Source organism: Carassius carassius, chromosome 10 (assembly GCF_963082965.1).
Source record: "Carassius carassius chromosome 10, fCarCar2.1, whole genome shotgun sequence".
Classification (NCBI taxonomy): domain Eukaryota; kingdom Metazoa; phylum Chordata; class Actinopteri; order Cypriniformes; family Cyprinidae; genus Carassius; species Carassius carassius.
Window position 1 is genome coordinate 16,024,636 of NC_081764.1, and position 19,814 is coordinate 16,044,449.

Here is a 19,814-nt window from a genome sequence, read left to right on the forward strand (position 1 = left end):
ACATACATACATACACACATACACACACATCATTTTTCAGATGAATCTTACTGTAATCTACATTTCAGATACTTCTATTTAGCAAGTGAAATACATCTATTTAGCAAGTGAAGACATGTATAATGTTACAAATGTTTTCTATTTTAAATAAATACTGCTTTTCTGAATTTTCTATTCCATTGTAAAATATTCTACAAGCATATACAGTACTGCTGTCTGTGTTTTGGTTGCAAACTGCTCTGCTAAATGATATTACAGTATTACTTTGTATTTTTGATCAAATAGTGACGTGACGTATGGTGACCCATACTCAGAATTCGTGCTCTGCATTTAACCCATCCAAAGTGCACACACACACACACACACACACACAGAGCAGTGAACACACACCTGGAGCAGTGGGCAGCCATTTATGCTGCGGTGCCCGGGAAGCAGTTGGGGGTTCAGTGCCTTGCTCAAGGGCACCTAAGTCGTGGTATTGCCGGCCCGAGATTCGAACCCGCAACCCTAGGTTTAGGAGTCAAACTCTCTAACCACTAGGCCACAACTTTAATAAATAGAGCCTTGGTGAGAATAAGAGACTTCTCTCAAAAACAAAGCATTAAAACCTTACTGACTCCATAGTTTTGAACAGTACTGTTTATATATAGTATATATATATAAGCCAGATACTCAACATGTTTCAGATTACCCCTGACTGCATTTAAAGATAGTTCTACAGGTTATGATATAATCTTTCTCTTCCTGCTTGTCTTTAGTCCATTTTGGGGAGTGTGCACAGTCCCTGGTCCTTCAGCAGGTCCATCTGGTCCACTGGCAACGACTCCACCCTGCACTCCTTCAACCCTCCTATTTCCCCCGCTGTCCCTGACTTGGTCAGTCACACTGCACCACCCACACCTGCCCCCAACGACATAGGCCGCACCTACAACCCCTGGAACATGGGGTGGTCTCCCTCACTCAATCGCTTGAATTCGGAGCCCTGGCCTAACAGCCCCGATAACAACGGCATCTGAGACAGAACAGCCCCATGGAGTAACAGAAAATGCAGTGGTTTCTAATCTTATTTTTCCTGTTGTACGCCAAGATCATTTTAATGATTGGAAGAAAACTTGAATTGTAATGGTACAAATGTTCACTGAAACCCAGTGTTGCATTTACAAGTCCTCCACAAAAATTCAATTCTGTTTAATGTAGTGGGCTATGATAATGCCTTAAGTTCCATTTTAACTGACAAAGTGAACAAACGTTTGAAGACATTGGCTTAAAGCTATTGCCCATGTAGGGGTGTTTTTCTGTATGATTTTAGAGATTCATGGTTTTGAGAAATACTGCATTGTAATTAACGTATATGGTCCAGTATTACTGTATTAAAATCCAAGATGCAGTGTTACTCAACCTTAAAATAAGCACTTTGCGTAAAACCCCACTCCTACAGGGCTGTCATTTTGGTTTAAGATGATTTCATTCATTTTAGAGCATTTTCTGGCCACAATTGTTGGTTGATTTAATGTTCGGAAAGAAATTAATTGGTTGCTAAGACTACAATTACCACATTGATTGGAACCCCTCTGAGTCAAAGCCAGTTGTAAATCCACTCAGGATTTAGATTTTATTTTATTTTAATTGCCCTCTGCTTAAAGTGAAAAGTTTCATTTGCTGAAATTGGCTTTTAATTTGAGGGAGCTTTAAAGAACCCGCAATGTGTTCTGTGCATCATTCATTTGTCACTTCAAGAGTGAACGTTTGGTGACATTGGTTGAAATAAACATATCAGGCTGGAATATTGACTTCTCATTTTATTTCTGGCTAAATTTAAACTTGATTGAAGGGATAGTTCATCCAAAAATAAAAAAATAATTTTATCACCCCATCTTATTCTAAACCTAGATTTTCTAAACACAAATGAGCATAGTTCTGACCACACAATCAAAAGTTGAATGATTCAAACAGTGTTACAAACATTGTAAACATTCATATAAATGAAAAAGTATAATCTAATTCTTCTGAAAAGAGACCTGATCACTTTATATGATTAATAGTTCATTTCAGTTTTTTTCTCATTTAAACTGTGATCAGTGAATGGAAACATTTTTTATGATGTCTTTATAAACTTTTTAAAGCATCAAAGATTTGGTTGTTTGGACTTTCAAAGGAGGGATATAAATCTCTTAGGTTTTATTTTGTGTTTTGAAAATGAACGAGTCTTATGGGTTTGGAATGATATTGGTATTTGGGTGAACTAACCCCTTTAACAGAACAGGATTAGTTGTGCCATTAAAGCACAAAGGATGCTACATTTGAAGATTGAGGTCTTGCAATACAAATCTATTGCAAAGTTGCATTTCTACGCTATTTGTAAAGCTGCTTTCAGCATCAAGCTGAACTTTTTAAGGTCACATGTCCTCATTACAAAGGCAAGATTGCCTTTCTTCAATGTATTGGCTGCATCCACAACCATCATGCCTCGTCCCAACTGACCTTGTACCTCCACACGTACGGCACACTGTAAGCGCTCTGTTATCACACTGCTGTCCACACAAGCTGCCACAGCGAAGGCGTCGTAGGGTACAAACCCGTTCCCAAAGAGAAAAACTTTGTTGTTGATGTGAGGTTCTCGAGAGTAGGCCCAGCACTTGGAGGTTATCATCTTAATGAATCGAGCAGCTGATGTATCCTGATTGACCAGCTCTTCAAAACAATCCTTGAATAATGTAAAGCACACAAGTTAGTCAGGTCTAAAATATATTCACAGTAGAATGGATTTTGCTCATGATAGGCAGCTTTTACCCAAGATAATTTGTTTCTGCATGTGAACTCCCAGGTTGCGATGTGTGTTGAGCAGGTATATTCCTCCAAAACTACATAAGCTGATTCAGCATCCATACTAAAATTAAACTCGCCGGATGGTGTCAGATTTCCCTTGCCTAGAAAGTGAAAAGTCTGGTCAGTGTGGGGAGAAGAAGCTCAATGTAAAGAGTCCTGACCTGTGCTGTTCTTGGCACTGGCCTGGTTTTATGTAATCCATAATATTCACTTATATAAAAAGTGCAATTTGCTGCCACCCATTTAAGGTGGCCAGTTTTTATACAACAGCTGATTTTCTTACCTTCCATGTTACCGCCCATAATGTACAGATCCTTGAGTTTCTGAGGGAGGGAGGGATCTAATCTAACAGCCAAAGCCAAGTTAGCGAGTGGACCAAGAGCTATGAGCGATACCTGTGTATGAGTAAACAAACAGGGCTGTGCAAGTGCATATTACTGTCAAATACAATATGGCAGCACAAAATTCAGTGGGGAAACATACTTTCTAACCCAGTGGTTCTCAGTTTTTCCAAGGGCCCCCTGTTGTCAAATATTTGAATGCCCTCCCAGATATTTCTGACACTTCAGCAGCAATAACAGAGCTGCTCATTTAAAAAATAACTATTTTCATTTACAGAAACTAGGAGAATACACTAAATTAACAAATGATATTCATTAAAAATATTGCACTGCATGATTCCAGAAGTTTCAATAACTAAATATTCTTCATGGTTTATAGTAAATGGTTTACATGGTTTGCACTCCTAGTTTGTAATTACGGGGATTTTCATTTATTGTTATAATTTAAGAACTCTAATTCCTAAATAATTGTGATTAAGTAAATTCATTAATAATAAAATGATTTTTTTAAAGCTTATTTCTAAGAGTTTACTAGGATGTCTTTGTAATTTTATTCTAAACGCTTAAAAGAAAAAAAAAACTTGAGTCTAGTGCATCCAATTTTTTCTCAATTGAATTTTCTTTTTATCAATATTGCAGAAATAAACAGGCTTATTAAATAGTTTATTGCTTACCTCTCCCTGGTTTTCATTCACCAGTCTTATCATAGCATGAACAGCATGCTCTTTCTGTATCTGCCCTTTCCAAACCTCAGAGTTCTCCAGAACATCTCCAAGTCCATCTGTGCCAAAGTGATCTTTAAATCCTGTCACCGGTCCAATTAGAGGACCAGCAGACCCTTTAAAAACTGGAATCTGAGATCAGACAATGCAATACTGGATGGATTCTGGAAACATGGGTAAGGACACGAAACCATATACAAGAAGGAATACAGGTTAGGATGTTAACAATGGAGATTAGTAACTAGTTCATTTGGAACAAGCTCAGTATGGTTGCACCATTTGTTCTTAAGGTGAGACAAAGCAAGTAATGTATAATCAAGATAACATTGTTTGACGTGATAAAGGTTAAAGATTTGGATGATGTGGATAAAAACAGCTGCCAAAATCAATATATTTATATATTATGTTAGAGAGAGAGAGGTGTGATATATTTTAAAGTGGGGAAAATATATATATTTTATTTTAATATATTTTATTTTATATATAAATATATACACATACATATACGCACGCACACAAACTAGGGCTAAATCTTAAACTACAAAATAAATAGCCTATTGTAAAAGCATACTGTGTCAATAAATAGTTTTAGCATAGAATCATGCTTCAGTTTTTAGCCATATTACATAAACTCACTTAACTGTTGCTCCCCTACCTTTAACACCTGCTTCCGTTCAGTTCATTGACAGGGAGCTCAGTCCTCTCCACTTTTTTAAGACAACCACGCTCTACTTCCTCTGAGAAGATTTCAACAAAGAAGGTGGACCTATCATTAAGACTATTTATATTTACATAACTGCCATAACATTAAATGTTTTATACAGAAATTCTTAATATATATATATATATATATATATATATATTCTGTGATTTACTGTTATACAGACCGTTTAAATCCGATGTAAGAAACATTTCCATTATTTTTTATGTCGCACAACACCCCTGTGTTTGAGATTGGTAGAGCCCGTTGAAACACAGATGGGTGATCCAACAGAGAGGTCGCGCAGCGCAGTATTATTCATTTATTCCTGCAGCATTGGCAAGGTATGTGTAACTAGATTTAGTCTTTTTGCATTATTTTATTTATGACTAAGTAAATATTAATAAATATTTGGGCCACGAATTAACGACGTTTCATGTTCTTTAGAAGAGGCTATTGATGGCTACACTGATGCTCCTTAGCTATCATTCATATGTCCGGATTATTTATATAGTGTCTTATATGGTGGTTTAAACTTTACTCTTAAACTATTGCGGATATATTATTTATAATGTAGTCCTGAAATGTGTTGTTGTCTTGCCTACCGACTGCCATCGATTAAGAATGACTTACACAATGGTAACAGTGTCAAGATGAAGATGATGTACAGTAGGCGGAATTCAACCATGTGGTACGATGCTTTGATCTGTTTAAACGATCAAACATAGCTGCTGAAAGCTGCTGTAAATGTCATCTGTGACTGACCCACCATTTTCATCCAATATTTCATCTATAGCATTCTCTGGCCTAGTTTAGGACTATATAATCATACATAACCACTGTGATGGAGTCAACAGTCACACCACACTTTAGTTCACAAAAATCCACCATACTTTTATTTTTGCAGGTGTTTGTTTTTGTTTACATGAATGATTGTAGTTATGTCAGAAATTAGATCCATGAAAAAGGCAGAAATTAAAAACAATCTTAAAATATTATTCAGGGATCTCAGATTGCAGGAATCAGAATTGTCATCTTGTGACAAGACAACCATGAATCAGAGTTTGTCAAGAATAAGTGTACCAAATTGTGTATTTTTTGCACTTTGTGTAACCCCTAAGATAATTACTGATGTATATATTTCAGAAATTCATTCAAATATGTTTGATTACAAACAAATAGGTAAATAGTGTTCAATCACATGTATTCAGGTTTGTAAAGTATTGTATAAAAATTTAGGGTCTGTATATCTATTACTATTTCTGAACAAGGATGCATTAAATTGAAATTAAAATGTATTTATTTAACAAAAATGTATTTTATTTGATTTGTTGTATGTATTGTAATATATGTTTGTATATATATCAGGAGATATTAATCCTACTGTCAGGCTGTTATTGAAAATAGGAACTTGTTCTTAATCAATTTGCCTGGTTAAATAAAGGTTTAATAAAATAAAATAGAAAAAAATATAAGTGATAGTAAAGACTTCTAATTTCTATTTAAAATAAATGCTGTTATTTTGAACTTTTTATCTATCAAAAACTCTTGAATATAAAACAGTTTCCACAAAAAAAAAGAAAAATTATGATTGATTTTATTATTTATTAAGTTTATATTTTATACATTTCTACTCATGATATACAGTTTCTTAGTATCTGTCTTTCTGTCTTGTTTGTAGTCAGTGGATGATATTCTTTGTTGAGCTCTCTTCTTGGACTAAGCCACTGCGGTTGGAGTACATCTGTAGGTTATTCTCTTAACCATCATCCCAGTTCTCCGTTCAATGCCTAACACTGCGGAAAGTGAAGGCGCCAAGGTATCTGCTAGGACTGGTCAGGAGGCCCCATCACGGGCCCCGGCCAGAGAGGATGAGCGTGAGCGCAGCTTCCTGAGTCCGATGACGCCTGATGCGCTGCGGGTACGACGGGCCTCCAGCGCAGAGCTCCAGCTTCCATGGACCTGCCCTGTAACACACTCCCGAGAGAAGTTCTACACCGTCTGCTCGGACTATGCACTGCTCAACCGAGCCCGACCCATTATCACATCTGAAGATGGGCCACCGACCAATCCAGACACCACAGCTGCAACCCCTTCCCAGAGTCATTCGGGGGGAATAAGTATGTCTTTAGATGGGAACTGTGATATGGAGGTTGTGTCATCCAGCAACAAGCCTGTGCTGGCCTGGGAGATTGACACCTCTGATTTTGACGTGGTTCTAACACGGAAAGCCAGAACAAGTATGTCTTTCTAAAAAGGAAATATCCATCTCTTATATATAGTGATATATATATAGTATATTATCATATAGTGTTCCTGTAGCTCATTTGGTAGAGAGCACTGCGCTATCAAGCGCAATGTTGGGGGTTCGATTCCTTGGGAACACATGATAGGGAAAAATTGATAGCCTGAATGCACTGTAATTCGCTTTGGATAAAAGCGTCTGCTAAATGCATAAATTTAATTTAAATTTAATTTAAATTTAATTTATATATATATATATATATATATATATATATATATATATATATATATATATATATATATATATATATAATATATAATATATTGTTTTTAATTTATTTATTTGTTTGTTTTTTGTTTTTATAATGTCACACTTCCTAGCTTTTTCACACAATATCAATGGGTTTTAATACCTGAAAATGTAGATGTTTATATATTTCAGGATGGGCTCATCTTGTTTGAGGGTCTTTACCACAAACTTTTACCACATATCACCTTCAAACAATATTTTTTGAGGCTTATGAACCATTGTTATAAAACAAAAAACAAAAAAAAACAAATTTATATATATATATACAAATACACATATACAGTCAAACCAAAAGTTATTCAGACACCAGGTATAATTTATTTATTTATTTATTTTTTTTTTACTAGTGCATGCATTTATGTTAATGATGATAGCAAAATAAAGTAAACTGTGACATACCCAAAAATTCTTCATGGAGTGGACTACCAGTAAAATTGATAAAAGTTATTTCAGACACTTTGACCTGACAATACTTTGCTTAAGTGTTATCTGACATTATCAAGACGAAATTGTCCTGACAGTTCTTGTCATATTTTATTACCATTGTCTAAACTATAGCGAATAAGCTATGATAATGTGTGAAATGTTGAAGGTGTCTGAATACATTTATGTTTGACTGTATATATATCAGAAATATATATATCAGGGTCATTTTAAATCTATAAGCTGCTGAGCAAAAATATGCCAGGAAAATGAGCTCATACCGACCATCTGCTGTGGTTTATGTAACTCCAGCGATGGCCTCACTGACACAAGTGACTCTTTCACATGGTCTTCACCTCATGGTTAACAGAAAACGTTTTCATTCATAATTAATCCCAGATTCATAGAGAGAATGTATTCGAATTTTACAATCACTCATTACTTGATCAAAAGAAGTCTAGAGATGTTTAAATGACAAGAGACAAAGAGCACAGGGCAGATTCAAAATGATAATTATGCTCTCTTCATATGTTTAATAAAGCTTAACTTTGAGCTTCTCTTTATCCAAACTTCAGCTAAGCCTTTCTTCATTGCATTTTAAGAACCTAGTTGATCATAGTAGATATGTCAGTGTAAATTTGAACCAGCTTGAGTCTAATATATTACTTAAAATGTTCTTAAAGGATGAAGTCTGTGTTGTTTCTCAGGTAATTTAAAGAAATTCAACTCTAAGAAAATGAAATCGTCTGACAGGCCGAGCAGAAACCTGCAAGATCTCCCGCCACAAGCTTCTCTGGAGGAGATCAAACAGAGAAAAGTCTTGGACCTCCGCAGATGGTAATCCACTCATTGGAAAGTGAAATGAGACTCAAAGAGAGCAAGTTAAAAAAAAGTTGGCATTGACAGCTGTTCCTTCTGACATTCTAGGTACTGCATCAGCCGTCCCCAATATAAAACATCATGTGGAATCTCCTCACTTGTCTCTTGTTGGAACTTTCTCTACAGTACTTTAGGTGCAGGCAGGTCTGTGTGTTCTTTGCTGAAATGAATGAACACATTTTTAATTTGATGGCAATATTCCAGATTGAGAATTAAAGAATTCTCTAATAGGGCTCTGCTGGTTTAATGCATGTGACTTGCCAAAACTGTTCAGAAATGTACAAATGAATGGGTATTTTTAGGAGCAAAAACAGCACATTTATTTGATGTATTTTAAGATTTCAAACCTGGTCTGGTAGAAATTGCAAAGAGTAAATTTAGGCTTTGTTGATTTTTCAGTCTCCCACCTATGTCTCAAGAAGAAGCGCTGCACATACTTGGTTTCCAGCCTCCATTTGAAGATATTAAGTTTGGACCATTCACCGGCAATGCCACTTTGATTCGGTAAGATTACTGTATTTATTGCTCTTTAACAGTTTGGGTTAAAATTCATTAATACATTAACGTTAAAAGGTTTGGGGTCTTGAAAGATGTCACCTGTGCTCACAAAATTTGCATTTATTTGATCAAAATAAGGCAAAACAATAATGTTGTGAAATATAAGTATAATTCATAGCTGTATTCTTTTAAAAGTTTTAATTCCTGTGATGGCAAAGCTGAATTTTCAGCAGCGACTCCAGCCTTCAGAAATCATTCTAATAAACTGATGTGGTTCCTAAAAACATTTCTTAATATTATCAATAAAAAGAAGAGTTGGGTTGCTTAATATTTTTGTGGAAACGGTGATATATTTTTTTCAGAATTATTTAATGAATAGAAAGTTCAAAAGAACAGCAATTTTTTATAATAGAATTTTGACACATTTGATTAATATAATGCATGCTTGTTGAATAAAATTTTTATTTTGATTATAAAAATTGTATTGATCCCAAAGGTTTGATTAGTGTTTGATCAGTGTACATTATCTAGTTTTATATTTTTGCAGATGGTTCAGACAAATCAACGATCATTTTCGTGTCCGGGGTTGCTGTTACATTCTGTACAAACCTCATGGGAAGCACAAGACGGCAGGAGAGACAGGTGTGTGAATTTTGAATTGCTTTTCATAAGAACAGAGTCTGCAACAGCATATTGTTTTACTAATATACTTTTGATGTAATTTGTTGAGCAGACAGTATTTCAAATGTATTATCCAGTCTATAAATATTTTCTTTAGTTTTCTTTATATATTATAAGAGCATATTGTATTGTCTGAAGGTACTTTAGCAGCATGTTGTAGAGCATGTTTCTTCATTCTAGCTGAGGGGGCGCTGCTGAAGCTGACGCAGGGACTTAAAGATGAATCCATGGCCTACATTTACCACTGTCAGAATCACTACTTCTGTCCTGTGGGCTATGAAGCCACACCGCTAAAGGCAGCCAAAGCATACAGGTATAATGTAAAGCAACTTTGGCTTTCATTCACTGCTTTATTAATTCACGTTAGGTTGTTATTGTTGAAAGAAAAAAAGCTAATCAATTAATTTGCACTTACAAAACATAGATTTTATTTTTTACGTAAATTTTCTGTGTGCCGGAAAAGGAAAACCATTAAACTCTACTGCTTTTATAAGACCCTGTTCCTCTTATCAAGAATTAAGCTAATTTCTTTCTTCATTTTTTAAAGGGGGCCACTGCCACTTAATGAGATGGAGCACTGGATACTTATTGGTGAACCAAGCAGGAAACACCCTGCAATCCACTGTAAAAAGTATGGTTCATTTTATGGAATGGTATTCCTTGGTGAAGTTATAAGTATATATCACGAGGCTCAAATTCTGACCTTTTTTACTATCAGATGGGCAGATATTGTGACAGATCTGAACACTCAGAACCCAGAATACTTAGACATTCGCCACATAGAGAGAGGCATTCAGTATCGCAAAACCAAAAAGGTAAGAAACTTCAGGACTATGGTGATGGTACTTCTACAATAATCTGAATATTATAAAGAATTATGTGTCTGAATGTCTGCTGTAAAGTATAGAAGCGCTAGATAATTCTTGATCTCTTTGTAGGTTGGAGGCAATCTGCATTGCATCATGGCCTTCCAGAGAGTCAACTGGCAAAAGTTGGGACCGTGGGCACTGAATCTGGAAAATCTGAGGCATGATCTCCACCATCAGGCACCAGAACACAGAGGTCAAGCTGCGACAGGGCACGGTTCTGAGGAGCGAGCAGTGAAATGCCTGGGTAGGTCCCTCAGTACGGGGAACAAGTCTGACAGCTCCTGGAAGCGTTTGTCCAACACAGCAGAGTACAGGCACAGAAGCTCTCCAGACAGTGACCTAGATGAAGACATAACTGACTAAATCTAAAGTGTCCCTCCTCTTAAAGAGCCAATTGGGTTTCAACCATTTTAAACAAGAATATTTACCTTCCCAGGTTGTTAGCCACAGTGAAAAGTTAGAATAACATAACATAGATGAAGTTGCAAGCTAAATGGTGTGGTTAATGCTCTGGTAACCATAAGGATGCTGGTTTGATGCCCATAAGGAAGAAGCCATAAGCTTTTGTGGAGGACATCCCTGTAATGCCATCATTTTACAGCTATGTAAACAAATTCCACAGCCCTCAGTAATGTGCTGTTCAATTAAGTTTTTAAATACTTCACAATGGCTCTCTCTCCAAGACTTTGAGACACTTCCTTTAGGTCAAAATGCTGCTTTCTTTCAACTCATTATGGATAATTTAATCATCAAATGAATGTGCAGTTAACTGCACTAAAGGTGTGGTCAAATGTACCATTTTTATGCAAATTCTTGCAGGTGAAATCCAGCAAATTTCATTATGAAACCACACAATCCAGAATTTCATGTAATGGTGAATGATTTCCCCAGGTTTAACAGTTGGTTAAAGTTGGTCACACCATGTTGACCAACAGAAAGTTGCTTGGTTTGAAAGTGATCGTGCTTAATATATTGCTACACTATACACAGCAGACAATTTTTGTCTGCCAAAATTTGTGGCTGCACCTTAAGTGTACCAAGAACATGAAGTGAATATTTGATTTTCAGATCAGTATCATTCAATTTAAGTTATATGCTATTTGGTGGATTTATATGCTACTAATGGTACTGTAGATCATTGGAGTGAAGTATGGAGTGAAAAATGATGTGCTCACAGAAAACTACATAAAAGACTAGACTACACTACACTGAAGACTAGATTTACATCCCGTGGTAACTAGGATTTACACAAGCTCCAGTCTGGATCCAGAACACCTGAGAAGAGATGATACTGACCATCAGTGGACCTCAGATGATGCTAACCCTGAATCAACAAACAGAACTAACAAATATTGCCACAAGTGTGACTGCATCATATAATAATTATTAATAATATTAAAAATGTTCATCATCTGGCTGACTACGTCTTGTATTCATTTTTCTACAAATCCTATCATACGTGCACAAACTGACAGTCACCACTTATAAGCTATTACTAAATATTGTAGAAACATAATTTTCTGTAAAGTTGCTTTGTAATGATTTGTATTGTAAAAAGCGCTATACAAATAAACTTGAATTGAACTAGTTCTACTAATGCATAAACAAAAATGGCTTAGTGTAAGTATAAACAAATACAAACTAAGTCAAGGTCGTCATAAAGATATCAGACTGTTTAATGATGTGACCATTTGATATTTCAGTGGATCAGATTCTGGTTATCATTAAGTGACATGGTCCAATAAGATGGTGCCATCTTATTGTAAATAGCAACTTGAAGGATTACACTCTCGTTCTTTGTCAAACGCGCTGTAAGCTAAGATTGCATGATTGCTTCCATGTCATGTGAACTGTGATTTGTTTTTCCTTTAACACAGCAACATCTTATGTATAATGTTAAAGTCATCACAAATCTCATACTCATGTGAATCTAGTCTATTATTATTGTATTCTTTTTATTTTTAAATAAAATATTTATACACCTTCGTGTACATCACTGCATTATTTCAGAATAAACTAAATGATGTCATGTTGTTGTTTCAGCTCAGTTATATCAGCAGGACCAACACGACAGCAGCCACCTGTTGACAGAAAACAGATGTGTGTGAGTCAGTGCAACAGGAAAGAACAAGTCATAGTATATGTTTACAGTAAAGCTTATTTACTGGTACAAAAAAAAAAAAACCAACCAATCCACAAAGCCCCTTGTTCTTTCCAGTCAAGACTTAGTTTGGCAAATGATGTCCGTTTCTCGATTTTCCATCTGAAATAGCCACAGAACAGCCACTTACATAATGAAACTATTGAGACAAATTGTTATTTATGATCCAAGTAAATAAATTCAGGGTTCCTACATTTTACCAATCAGTTTCCACGATTTTGCAGCCATTTGTGGTAAATGGATTATGATGATTTATTTATTTATTTTATATACACTATCATTTATATAGTCTCTTATGCATGCCAAGGCTGCATTTATATAAAAAAAAACACTAAAAACTAATATTGCACAATATTATTACAATTTTAAACAACTGTTATCTGTTTTAATATATCATAAATATTATTTATTCATATGGTAAAGCTGATTTTTTTTGCAGCCATTACTCCGGTGTTCATTGTCACATGTTCCTTCAGAATTTATTCTAATATCCTGATTTTGGTGCTCAAGAAATATTTCTCATAAATGTTGAAAACAGTAAGTAAATGAAATGTATTTATATAGCACGTTCCAAGACATAAAAATGTAAATATGTTCATAAAATACTAAAAAGATAAATGCTTGTGCTGATTAATATTTTTGTGGAAACCATGATACTTTATTTGGGATTCTTTGATGAATAGGAATTTCAAAAGAACAGCCTTGATTTGAAATTGTATTTATTTTGATAAATAAATGTATTTATTTTTTTTTTTTAATCTGATTCCAAACTTCTGTCGAAAAGAGAGAGATGGAGCAAAGCGCAATTATCTAAGATAGGGGATTTCTGTGATGAAATAGTAAAATATAAATGTTTTTTTTTCTTCCCCTCTTGGTCTGGAAAATATCATTTTAAAATTAATTTTTTCAATGGAAACACAATCAATGGAATGAATAACTTACTATTCCAACTTACTGATTAAACCTACCCTGTCTTGGGGTCCCATCCTTCTCCACTATTAGGGTAGACCACCCAGCTCAAATCTGCTTTCTTGTGTGACTTGGCTGACTCTAGAAGCGGTTCCACTAACGGAGCGGGACAGCAGTTCACCCCCACTGCAACCAGCTGTGAGGACCTACAAGCCACCTGAACCGCCTCAGAAAATCTCCTCCCGCTTGAAATATTCTGAAAGTCCTGAAACACATTAATTGCATTAATAGCAATGTCTGACTCATTTGTTTTAATCAGAGCATAAACAACTGCACGTGTTTTATGAATGAAATTTGTTGCTAGATTTCATGAAATATAATGCTGTGTATGTAATTCATGGAAAGCGTATACATTGATATCAGTCACCTTACAAGAAAAGGAAAGCCAGGCTTTAGCTTCTGGAAATTCTCGGAGTACTTCCACCAAAGCCTCCGCCTCTTTGAGACCTGGAATGGTCTCCATGGCAACAAGATCAGCTCCGGCTTTTACTAAGCACTGGATCTGTGGACGATGCCAGTCTTTCAGCTCCTAAAACAAAAGAGAGAACATGCACTTGAAATTCTAATGTGTTGGCAGATTGGGTGGATGAAGAGTTTCAGCCTGCATTACCTCCATTGTCATCTTGTCCTCATAGGCCCCTGTATACTCAGACCCATCATGTAAAAATGCCCCATATGGTCCCACTGAACCTGCAACCACAGGCTCTCTTCTGTCTTCTGTGGGAATTAATTTAATTTAAGATTCAATTGTAGCTGGTGTCTCTACATTTTCTCCAGAAACTAGACAGAATTCATGATTTAGTAGGCTTGCAACACACCTGATATGGGTGAGTGAGACATGAACTCACGGATGGTCTCTTTTGCCAGCTGAACCCCTGATATTATCATCTGCTGAGCCTCCTCAGGCCGGACACCAAGATATTTCACGAATCCCTCAATGCTGGCCTGATATGTGGCTGTTGTTATGACATCAGAACCGCTTTTAAGAAATCTATTAAAACAAGTCAAATCGATCATTCATTAAATATGAAATAGTTCTTAGAAGTCATAGAAGAGGCATACAGAAATAATAAATGACCGATAGGAAAGAGAGAATTTAGGTTCAAAATTATAAAATGTACATTACAGCATCACAGTAAAAATAGTCAAATTGTGAAATAGCTATACTTTATTATGTTTGTTTGTACGGATGTGTATGCCTTTTTAAAAATATTTTTTCCATAGTTTGCACTTGTCTTGGCATTCAATGTGGACAGCAAAGAAAGAATTTCGTTGTACAGGGAAACTTGTTTTCCTCATTGTGCGCATGACAATACACTCTTTGAACTTGAACTTGCTTAACAACTCAGATACAGAACATAATAATGAAGCCTGTAATAACCTGAAATGTACGTCCTTAATGGCCTGTGGGTTTGTATGCAAAATCCTTGCACTCCATAGTGGATCTCCCTACAAATTAAACATATGCGTGATTTAACATGTGATTGTTAACAACACGTTTGTGTAATAGTAACGTTACCAACCTGTAACTGAAATCCACTTGCTTCAAGTTCTGTCGCCAGACCTCCATCTAGAATGAACGGACTGGTTTCCATTTTGACAGATGTGGTTCGTGGAAATACCTTTCAAGTTTAAACCTCAACTAAACATGAAATCACTTTTGAAATAACGTTATAGCAAAAGACCTTTGTCTCACATTGTCACAGATTTGCGCACCTAAATTTAGCAGCACGCTACATTGTAACTAATTGCTTAACAGTTCTGGTAACCAGTAATGCATGACACTGAAGCGAAACCAGAGTCAAAGTCCACACATAACAACAAACCCATGTGCGAGTGGCAGTTGGCGGTAAAGGTCAGAAACTACTACTTCCGGGTTACAGTAAGACTCGTATAAGCGAAGTAATGGCTCCCTAAACGTTTGTTTACTCACCAGACTTCAATATCGAAAGCAGCTGAATGTTAAAAACCTACGGAATATAGTTAGGACTTCGCAGGAGGTTACGTTACGGTTTATTATTTTATCTGGCGGTAGCCCGTTTGATGTTGTTGCTATGGTGATGGGACTTAATAGCGAGGCTAAAGGAAGACAATCAACCGTCTGTTAAACAACAATCAACAAATATTATCGCCCCTTAACAGAAATCAGACATGGTAAGTGGTAGAGTATGTTTTCCAGTCTTTAGATATTAGAAGTTGAAGTTGAACTGGTATGATCATGAATGTTTGTTGTGGTTTGGGCGAAAGTCGTTTGATTTTTAACAATGTGTTGTTGTTGTTGTTGTTGTTTTCTCTGAAAGAAACGCAAGTCACATAAACCACTGAAATTAAAAGTGTTGTGTGCACTAAATATAAATACCATATGTACATTCTCATGTATACATCTAATGTAAACTGTAATAGAGCGATGCATTAAGTCATAGCCAAGATTTCGTGTCCACTGGCTCTTTAAATCCTAGTTAAATGAAGACGAATTCATAATAAGTTACAAAGCAAAAAAGTTTTAGCAACTAAATTATAAACCTAATTTTCACCGGTCTTGGCGTTCTGAATGCTCTCATTTAATCTGCCACTAGATGTCAGTATTTGACTCCTTAATGTTCTTCGAGAAACAAAACAAAAAAGTTTTCAAAAGAAAGCTCAGGCTTCGTTTCACTGACTGAATGTAACGTTAGTTTTGGCAGGTTTCAGTTAGCTGTTTTCTAACTTTATTTGAAATCTAGCTGTCTGGCTTCAGGCTCTATAACATCAAACTGAAGATGGAGGATGCCATTTTCCACTGAAATTAATTGAAATTCTATATCCAGTTCAGCCAGAAGCTTTAATGTCATTAAGTTGAATAATAATATGCGTTTTTAGTGTCATTAGCTCAACAATCTAAACCTTGTTATTCTGTGGGTAACAGGATACTTTCACCATCATCTTCTTGCTCTGTTGTTCTCCTACGCTATGTTTATTTTCCAATTCCCTTTCTGTCTCCTTAAGTAGTGTACATTGATCCATCTCCATGCAGACAGCATGAAATGTTTGCAGTGATAGCATTGGGCAACAGCAGGTGTCTGAGAAAGTCTTCGCTTCCAGAAGGTCTCTGAGAGGAAAGCCCTATTTTTCAGAGTGTTAGAGGTGGCAGATAAGCCCAGTTATTTCCAGTTCAATCTGGCCGGGATCATTAACCAGGAGGCTGTGATTATTTTTTTTTTTATTTTTTTTTTGGAATGTTCATTTAGAGACCCCTCAAAGCTCCTTGATTTATACCTTCATTTCATTCAGATAAAAACAAGACAAAAAAAAACAGGTTTTTATGACGCTTTCCCTTAAGAACAACAGATAAGAACTCTTTGCAGAGCTCAGACTGGAAAAAAAGCCTCCAAACACCACAGTAGTCTTGATCCTGAAAATGTAGGATAGTGTTTTACTATTATTATGGTAGTTGTTTCTATCATATTCTAGTTACAAAGATAAGCTGTACCGCACTGCAAAAAAATGATTTTAGTAAAAAAAAAATATTGTTGTCTTGTTTTCCACTACAAATATCTAAACACTATTAAATTAAGATACAATTACTTGAGAAGCAAATTGACTTATATTGACTTAAATTGGCCTGATAGATATTAAGTCTTGTTTTCTGAAAAAAAAAATTCAAAATGTGAGTTTATGCTTGCATCACAAGTAGGTTTATGATTAAAATTAGAAAAAATATCTGTCAGTGGGGTAAGAAAAATAAACTTAATTCAAGATTATTTTTCTTACCCCATTGATATTTTTTTCTTGTTTTAAGCATAAACCTACTTTTGATGAAAGCATTAACTCACATTTTGAATTTTGTTTTTCAGAAAACAAGACTTAATATCTATCAGGTCAATTTAAGTCAATATAAGTCAATTTGTCTTAATATTACATTTTTCCAAACAACATTTTACAAGAAAAAGTAAAAACCTTATGTCTTTTTCTTTAAAGAAAAAAAATTTTTTGATTTAAAAAAAACATACAGTAATAGAAAAATAAATACAAACATTCTAAGTAACATTTTTAGTATGCAAATTGTTTGTTTACTGCTGCTTTGTGGAAATAAAAAAATGTTTCGGCAGTCTTCACATTTATTTTTACCTATTGCTGACTGGTGGGAAGGTCTCAAGGATGTGATAATAACTACTGGTGTTAGTACAGCACCTGGAACTTTTAGCTTTGACACAAGACTTCATCGTAGAAATCCTAATGGGACACTAATAGAGCCTCCAGATATGATGTATGGCTTTTAGACCTATGCCTCAGCATATTTGTACAAAGAAGGCAGTTCATTGTCAATATTATCTCTGTCACGGCTGACTGAGGGGTAAAAATAGCCTGTGTTTGGGGGAAGAGGCCCTGTTAAATTTAAGATGGCTCAATTACATTAAAGGGACTCTCACTGAGTCTTTGATGAACGACGAAGCATTTGTGTTATGTTACAGATACACTAATCTACCTGTTATTAAATTAGTTAGGATAATATGATGCCATATTTAGGCTCAGGGTTGACATGTTGCCTCTATGAATAAGCCAGCACATGGCCTGGAGGATGGATGGCATAGTGGCTTGGAATGCAACATAATTAAAGCACTGCCTACTGTTGATGATTATCTGCCAGTTATTATGAATTTTCATAAGTCTTATGAGTATATTTGCTTGACTTTTGATTTCCACTAATCAATAGAAAATGATCAGATAATTTCTCTGATAATTACATGGGCTTAGTTATGTGCCCCTGAATCACAGCCTGTGCTGTGCATTTCACCCACAAGGTGGCAGAGATCACACCAACATGCTCACGCTCCATGTTTTGGTCAAGGGCACCTCTGAGTCCGTGTCAAGGTGAAATCAGAGATTTTGATGCAGTCTTTTTAAAATACTCATGGAATCTTGGCCGTGACTAATATTTATTTTTATGCACGTGGCAATATCCTGATGGTCCTGCTTTAGAGCAATGTTAACATTTTTTTTTAGGAATTACAGTGCCTACAGTGAATATTTTATTCAATATTTATCACATTCATTTGTATTCAAAGCAGTATTTTTGTCTTTACCAGTTTTCACTGTATACAAACAGTTATCCAGACATTATGATATATTATAATGTTGTGTAATTATAATCTTATATGCACTAGTCTATGTTGTTATTTAGTTTTGCTAATGTGACTGGAATCACTGGATACGAAAAACTCCACTAATTGTTCCATTACTACTGAAGAGAGCTGATATTGTTTTTTACTTTATCACTTAGGACATTGTATTTAATTCTAGAATTTAGTTTAATTTAATTTAATGTATTATTTGTTTTGTTTTAATGGTTTGTTTTAATTTTGCAAACATGGCTGGATATGACAAAGTATTTCAAGTATTTTGAAGTATTAAGTAGTTTTAAGTATTTCGTTATTATGGTATAGAGCTTTTATTACTTGTCACTTTTTTGACTTTGTATAGGGTTAGGACATTGTGTTAGACGATTTGGTTATTTTGTTTTGTATTATATTTATTATTTTAGTAGTTAAAATAGAATGGGGCGTTCTAAAAACTCTTGAAACAAGATCTCCCCAGGCCCCATGAGTAGGCTATAGCGTTAAAAGACACTTCCTTATCACAGGGCCACACACAACATTTCCAGGTTGCCGCTCTAATGATGACTCTAAGAATTTAAAATATATTATCTGAAGTCTATTGATCTATTGATAGTGTCTTTATTTGTGCAGCCTTAAATGTTTGCACGAGTGTGTAGTGCAGTAGCTCCAGCAGCTGGATGATGGCTCCCCATTTGCAGCGGAGCTCCCCGGGGATCAAAGGGCTGATTCGAGGTCTGAACCTCTGACTCCGCTTGTTAACAGGCCCAGCTGTCTGTCTGTCCTGAGGGCTGTTGTGACTCCCTGTCCAAGCATGAGGGTCAGATCAGTGACATTCCCCTGCCGTGCCTGGTATGATTGTGTGTTTTGTTGTGTGTGTTGTGTTATGCACAGGATGAGCGCTTTGCCTTTCTGGCTGAGTGGTATGACCCCAGTGCTGCTCTCCTGCGACGATACCAGCTGCTCTACTACCCTAAAGATGGCTCCGTGGAGATGGTGCGTTCCTATACTCCGATTTCAGACTCTGACTTCTTACTATGTTTGAGATTTGTCACCATTCACATGCATGCTTCTCTTTTTACATGCATGCTTCTCTTA

The 19,814-nt window shown here is 35.7% G+C and overlaps 5 protein-coding genes across 8 annotated transcripts in view; 3 read left to right on the forward strand and 2 right to left on the reverse strand.

Annotated features, from left to right (window-relative positions):
• LOC132151873 (transmembrane protein 131-like) overlaps window positions 1-1,784 on the forward strand; it is a 48,374-nt gene extending 46,590 nt beyond the window's left edge. For both annotated transcript variants that reach the window (XM_059560355.1, XM_059560356.1), the window contains exon 41: window positions 759-1,784. In XM_059560355.1, the coding sequence (XP_059416338.1) occupies window positions 759-1,016 (258 nt within the window). In that variant the 3' untranslated portion in view covers window positions 1,017-1,784. The remainder of the gene's footprint in view (window positions 1-758) is intronic.
• On the reverse strand, window positions 1,785-5,361 carry LOC132152303 (nucleoside hydrolase-like). Its single transcript, XM_059561100.1, has 5 exons — window positions 5,314-5,361; window positions 3,842-4,021; window positions 3,110-3,221; window positions 2,791-2,927; window positions 1,785-2,704 (listed from the first exon to the last, which is right to left on the reverse strand). The coding sequence occupies exons 1-5, from the start codon at window positions 5,359-5,361 to the stop codon at window positions 2,348-2,350; spliced, it is 834 nt and encodes a 277-aa protein (XP_059417083.1). The 3' UTR covers window positions 1,785-2,347.
• LOC132151305 (basic immunoglobulin-like variable motif-containing protein) lies at window positions 4,792-10,863 on the forward strand. Of its 2 annotated transcripts, none has more exons than XM_059559407.1 (10): window positions 4,792-4,933; window positions 6,271-6,829; window positions 8,274-8,403; window positions 8,494-8,589; window positions 8,845-8,949; window positions 9,491-9,585; window positions 9,805-9,937; window positions 10,172-10,255; window positions 10,343-10,439; window positions 10,563-10,863. In XM_059559407.1, exons 2-10 carry the CDS (start codon window positions 6,376-6,378, stop codon window positions 10,854-10,856), a joined length of 1,488 nt encoding a protein of 495 aa, XP_059415390.1. In that variant the 5' UTR covers window positions 4,792-4,933; window positions 6,271-6,375; the 3' UTR covers window positions 10,857-10,863. The 2 variants fall into 2 exon arrangements, with proteins under 2 accessions (XP_059415390.1, XP_059415391.1); XM_059559408.1 differs by lacking the exon at window positions 4,792-4,933 and adding an exon at window positions 5,008-5,280.
• A 1,559-nt stretch (window positions 10,864-12,422) lies between these two features.
• On the reverse strand, window positions 12,423-15,641 carry zgc:172121 (uncharacterized protein LOC337599 homolog). The gene is made up of 9 exons (XM_059560360.1): window positions 15,557-15,641; window positions 15,147-15,265; window positions 15,005-15,072; window positions 14,442-14,614; window positions 14,234-14,340; window positions 13,991-14,152; window positions 13,623-13,828; window positions 12,683-12,756; window positions 12,423-12,574 (listed from the first exon to the last, which is right to left on the reverse strand). The coding sequence occupies exons 2-9, from the start codon at window positions 15,216-15,218 to the stop codon at window positions 12,510-12,512; spliced, it is 927 nt and encodes a 308-aa protein (XP_059416343.1). The 5' UTR covers window positions 15,219-15,265; window positions 15,557-15,641; the 3' UTR covers window positions 12,423-12,509.
• nme7 (NME/NM23 family member 7) overlaps window positions 15,639-19,814 on the forward strand; it is a 33,168-nt gene continuing 28,992 nt past the window's right edge. For both annotated transcript variants that reach the window (XM_059560358.1, XM_059560359.1), the window contains exons 1-2: window positions 15,639-15,777; window positions 19,611-19,712. In XM_059560358.1, coding sequence (XP_059416341.1) covers window positions 15,775-15,777; window positions 19,611-19,712 — 105 coding nt within the window. In that variant the 5' untranslated portion in view covers window positions 15,639-15,774. The remainder of the gene's footprint in view (window positions 15,778-19,610; window positions 19,713-19,814) is intronic.

What these genes read in the sequence shown, in the direction of transcription:
- LOC132152303 (XM_059561100.1), bottom strand. Translation starts at nt 5,361, where the DNA reads ATGGTGGGTCAGTCACAGATGACATTTACAGCAGCTTTCAGCAGCTAT. An exon ending in CAGCAGCTTTCAGCAGCTAT is followed by an intron (nt 4,022 to 5,313) that starts GTTTGATCGTTT and finishes GTCTGATCTCAG; the next exon opens with ATTCCAGTTTTTAAAGGGTC. An exon ending in TATGGGCGGTAACATGGAAG is followed by an intron (nt 2,928 to 3,109) that starts GTAAGAAAATCA and finishes TTCACTTTCTAG; the next exon opens with GCAAGGGAAATCTGACACCA.
- zgc:172121 (XM_059560360.1), bottom strand. Translation starts at nt 15,218, where the DNA reads ATGGAAACCAGTCCGTTCATTCTAGATGGAGGTCTGGCGACAGAACTT. An exon ending in ATTAAGGACGTACATTTCAG is followed by an intron (nt 14,615 to 15,004) that starts GTTATTACAGGC and finishes TTGTTTTAATAG; the next exon opens with ATTTCTTAAAAGCGGTTCTG. An exon ending in GGCTTTCCTTTTCTTGTAAG is followed by an intron (nt 13,829 to 13,990) that starts GTGACTGATATC and finishes AATGTGTTTCAG; the next exon opens with GACTTTCAGAATATTTCAAG.
- LOC132151305 (XM_059559407.1), top strand. Translation starts at nt 6,376, where the DNA reads ATGCCTAACACTGCGGAAAGTGAAGGCGCCAAGGTATCTGCTAGGACT. An exon ending in AACACGGAAAGCCAGAACAA is followed by an intron (nt 6,830 to 8,273) that starts GTATGTCTTTCT and finishes GTTGTTTCTCAG; the next exon opens with GTAATTTAAAGAAATTCAAC. An exon ending in CAAGACGGCAGGAGAGACAG is followed by an intron (nt 9,586 to 9,804) that starts GTGTGTGAATTT and finishes TCTTCATTCTAG; the next exon opens with CTGAGGGGGCGCTGCTGAAG.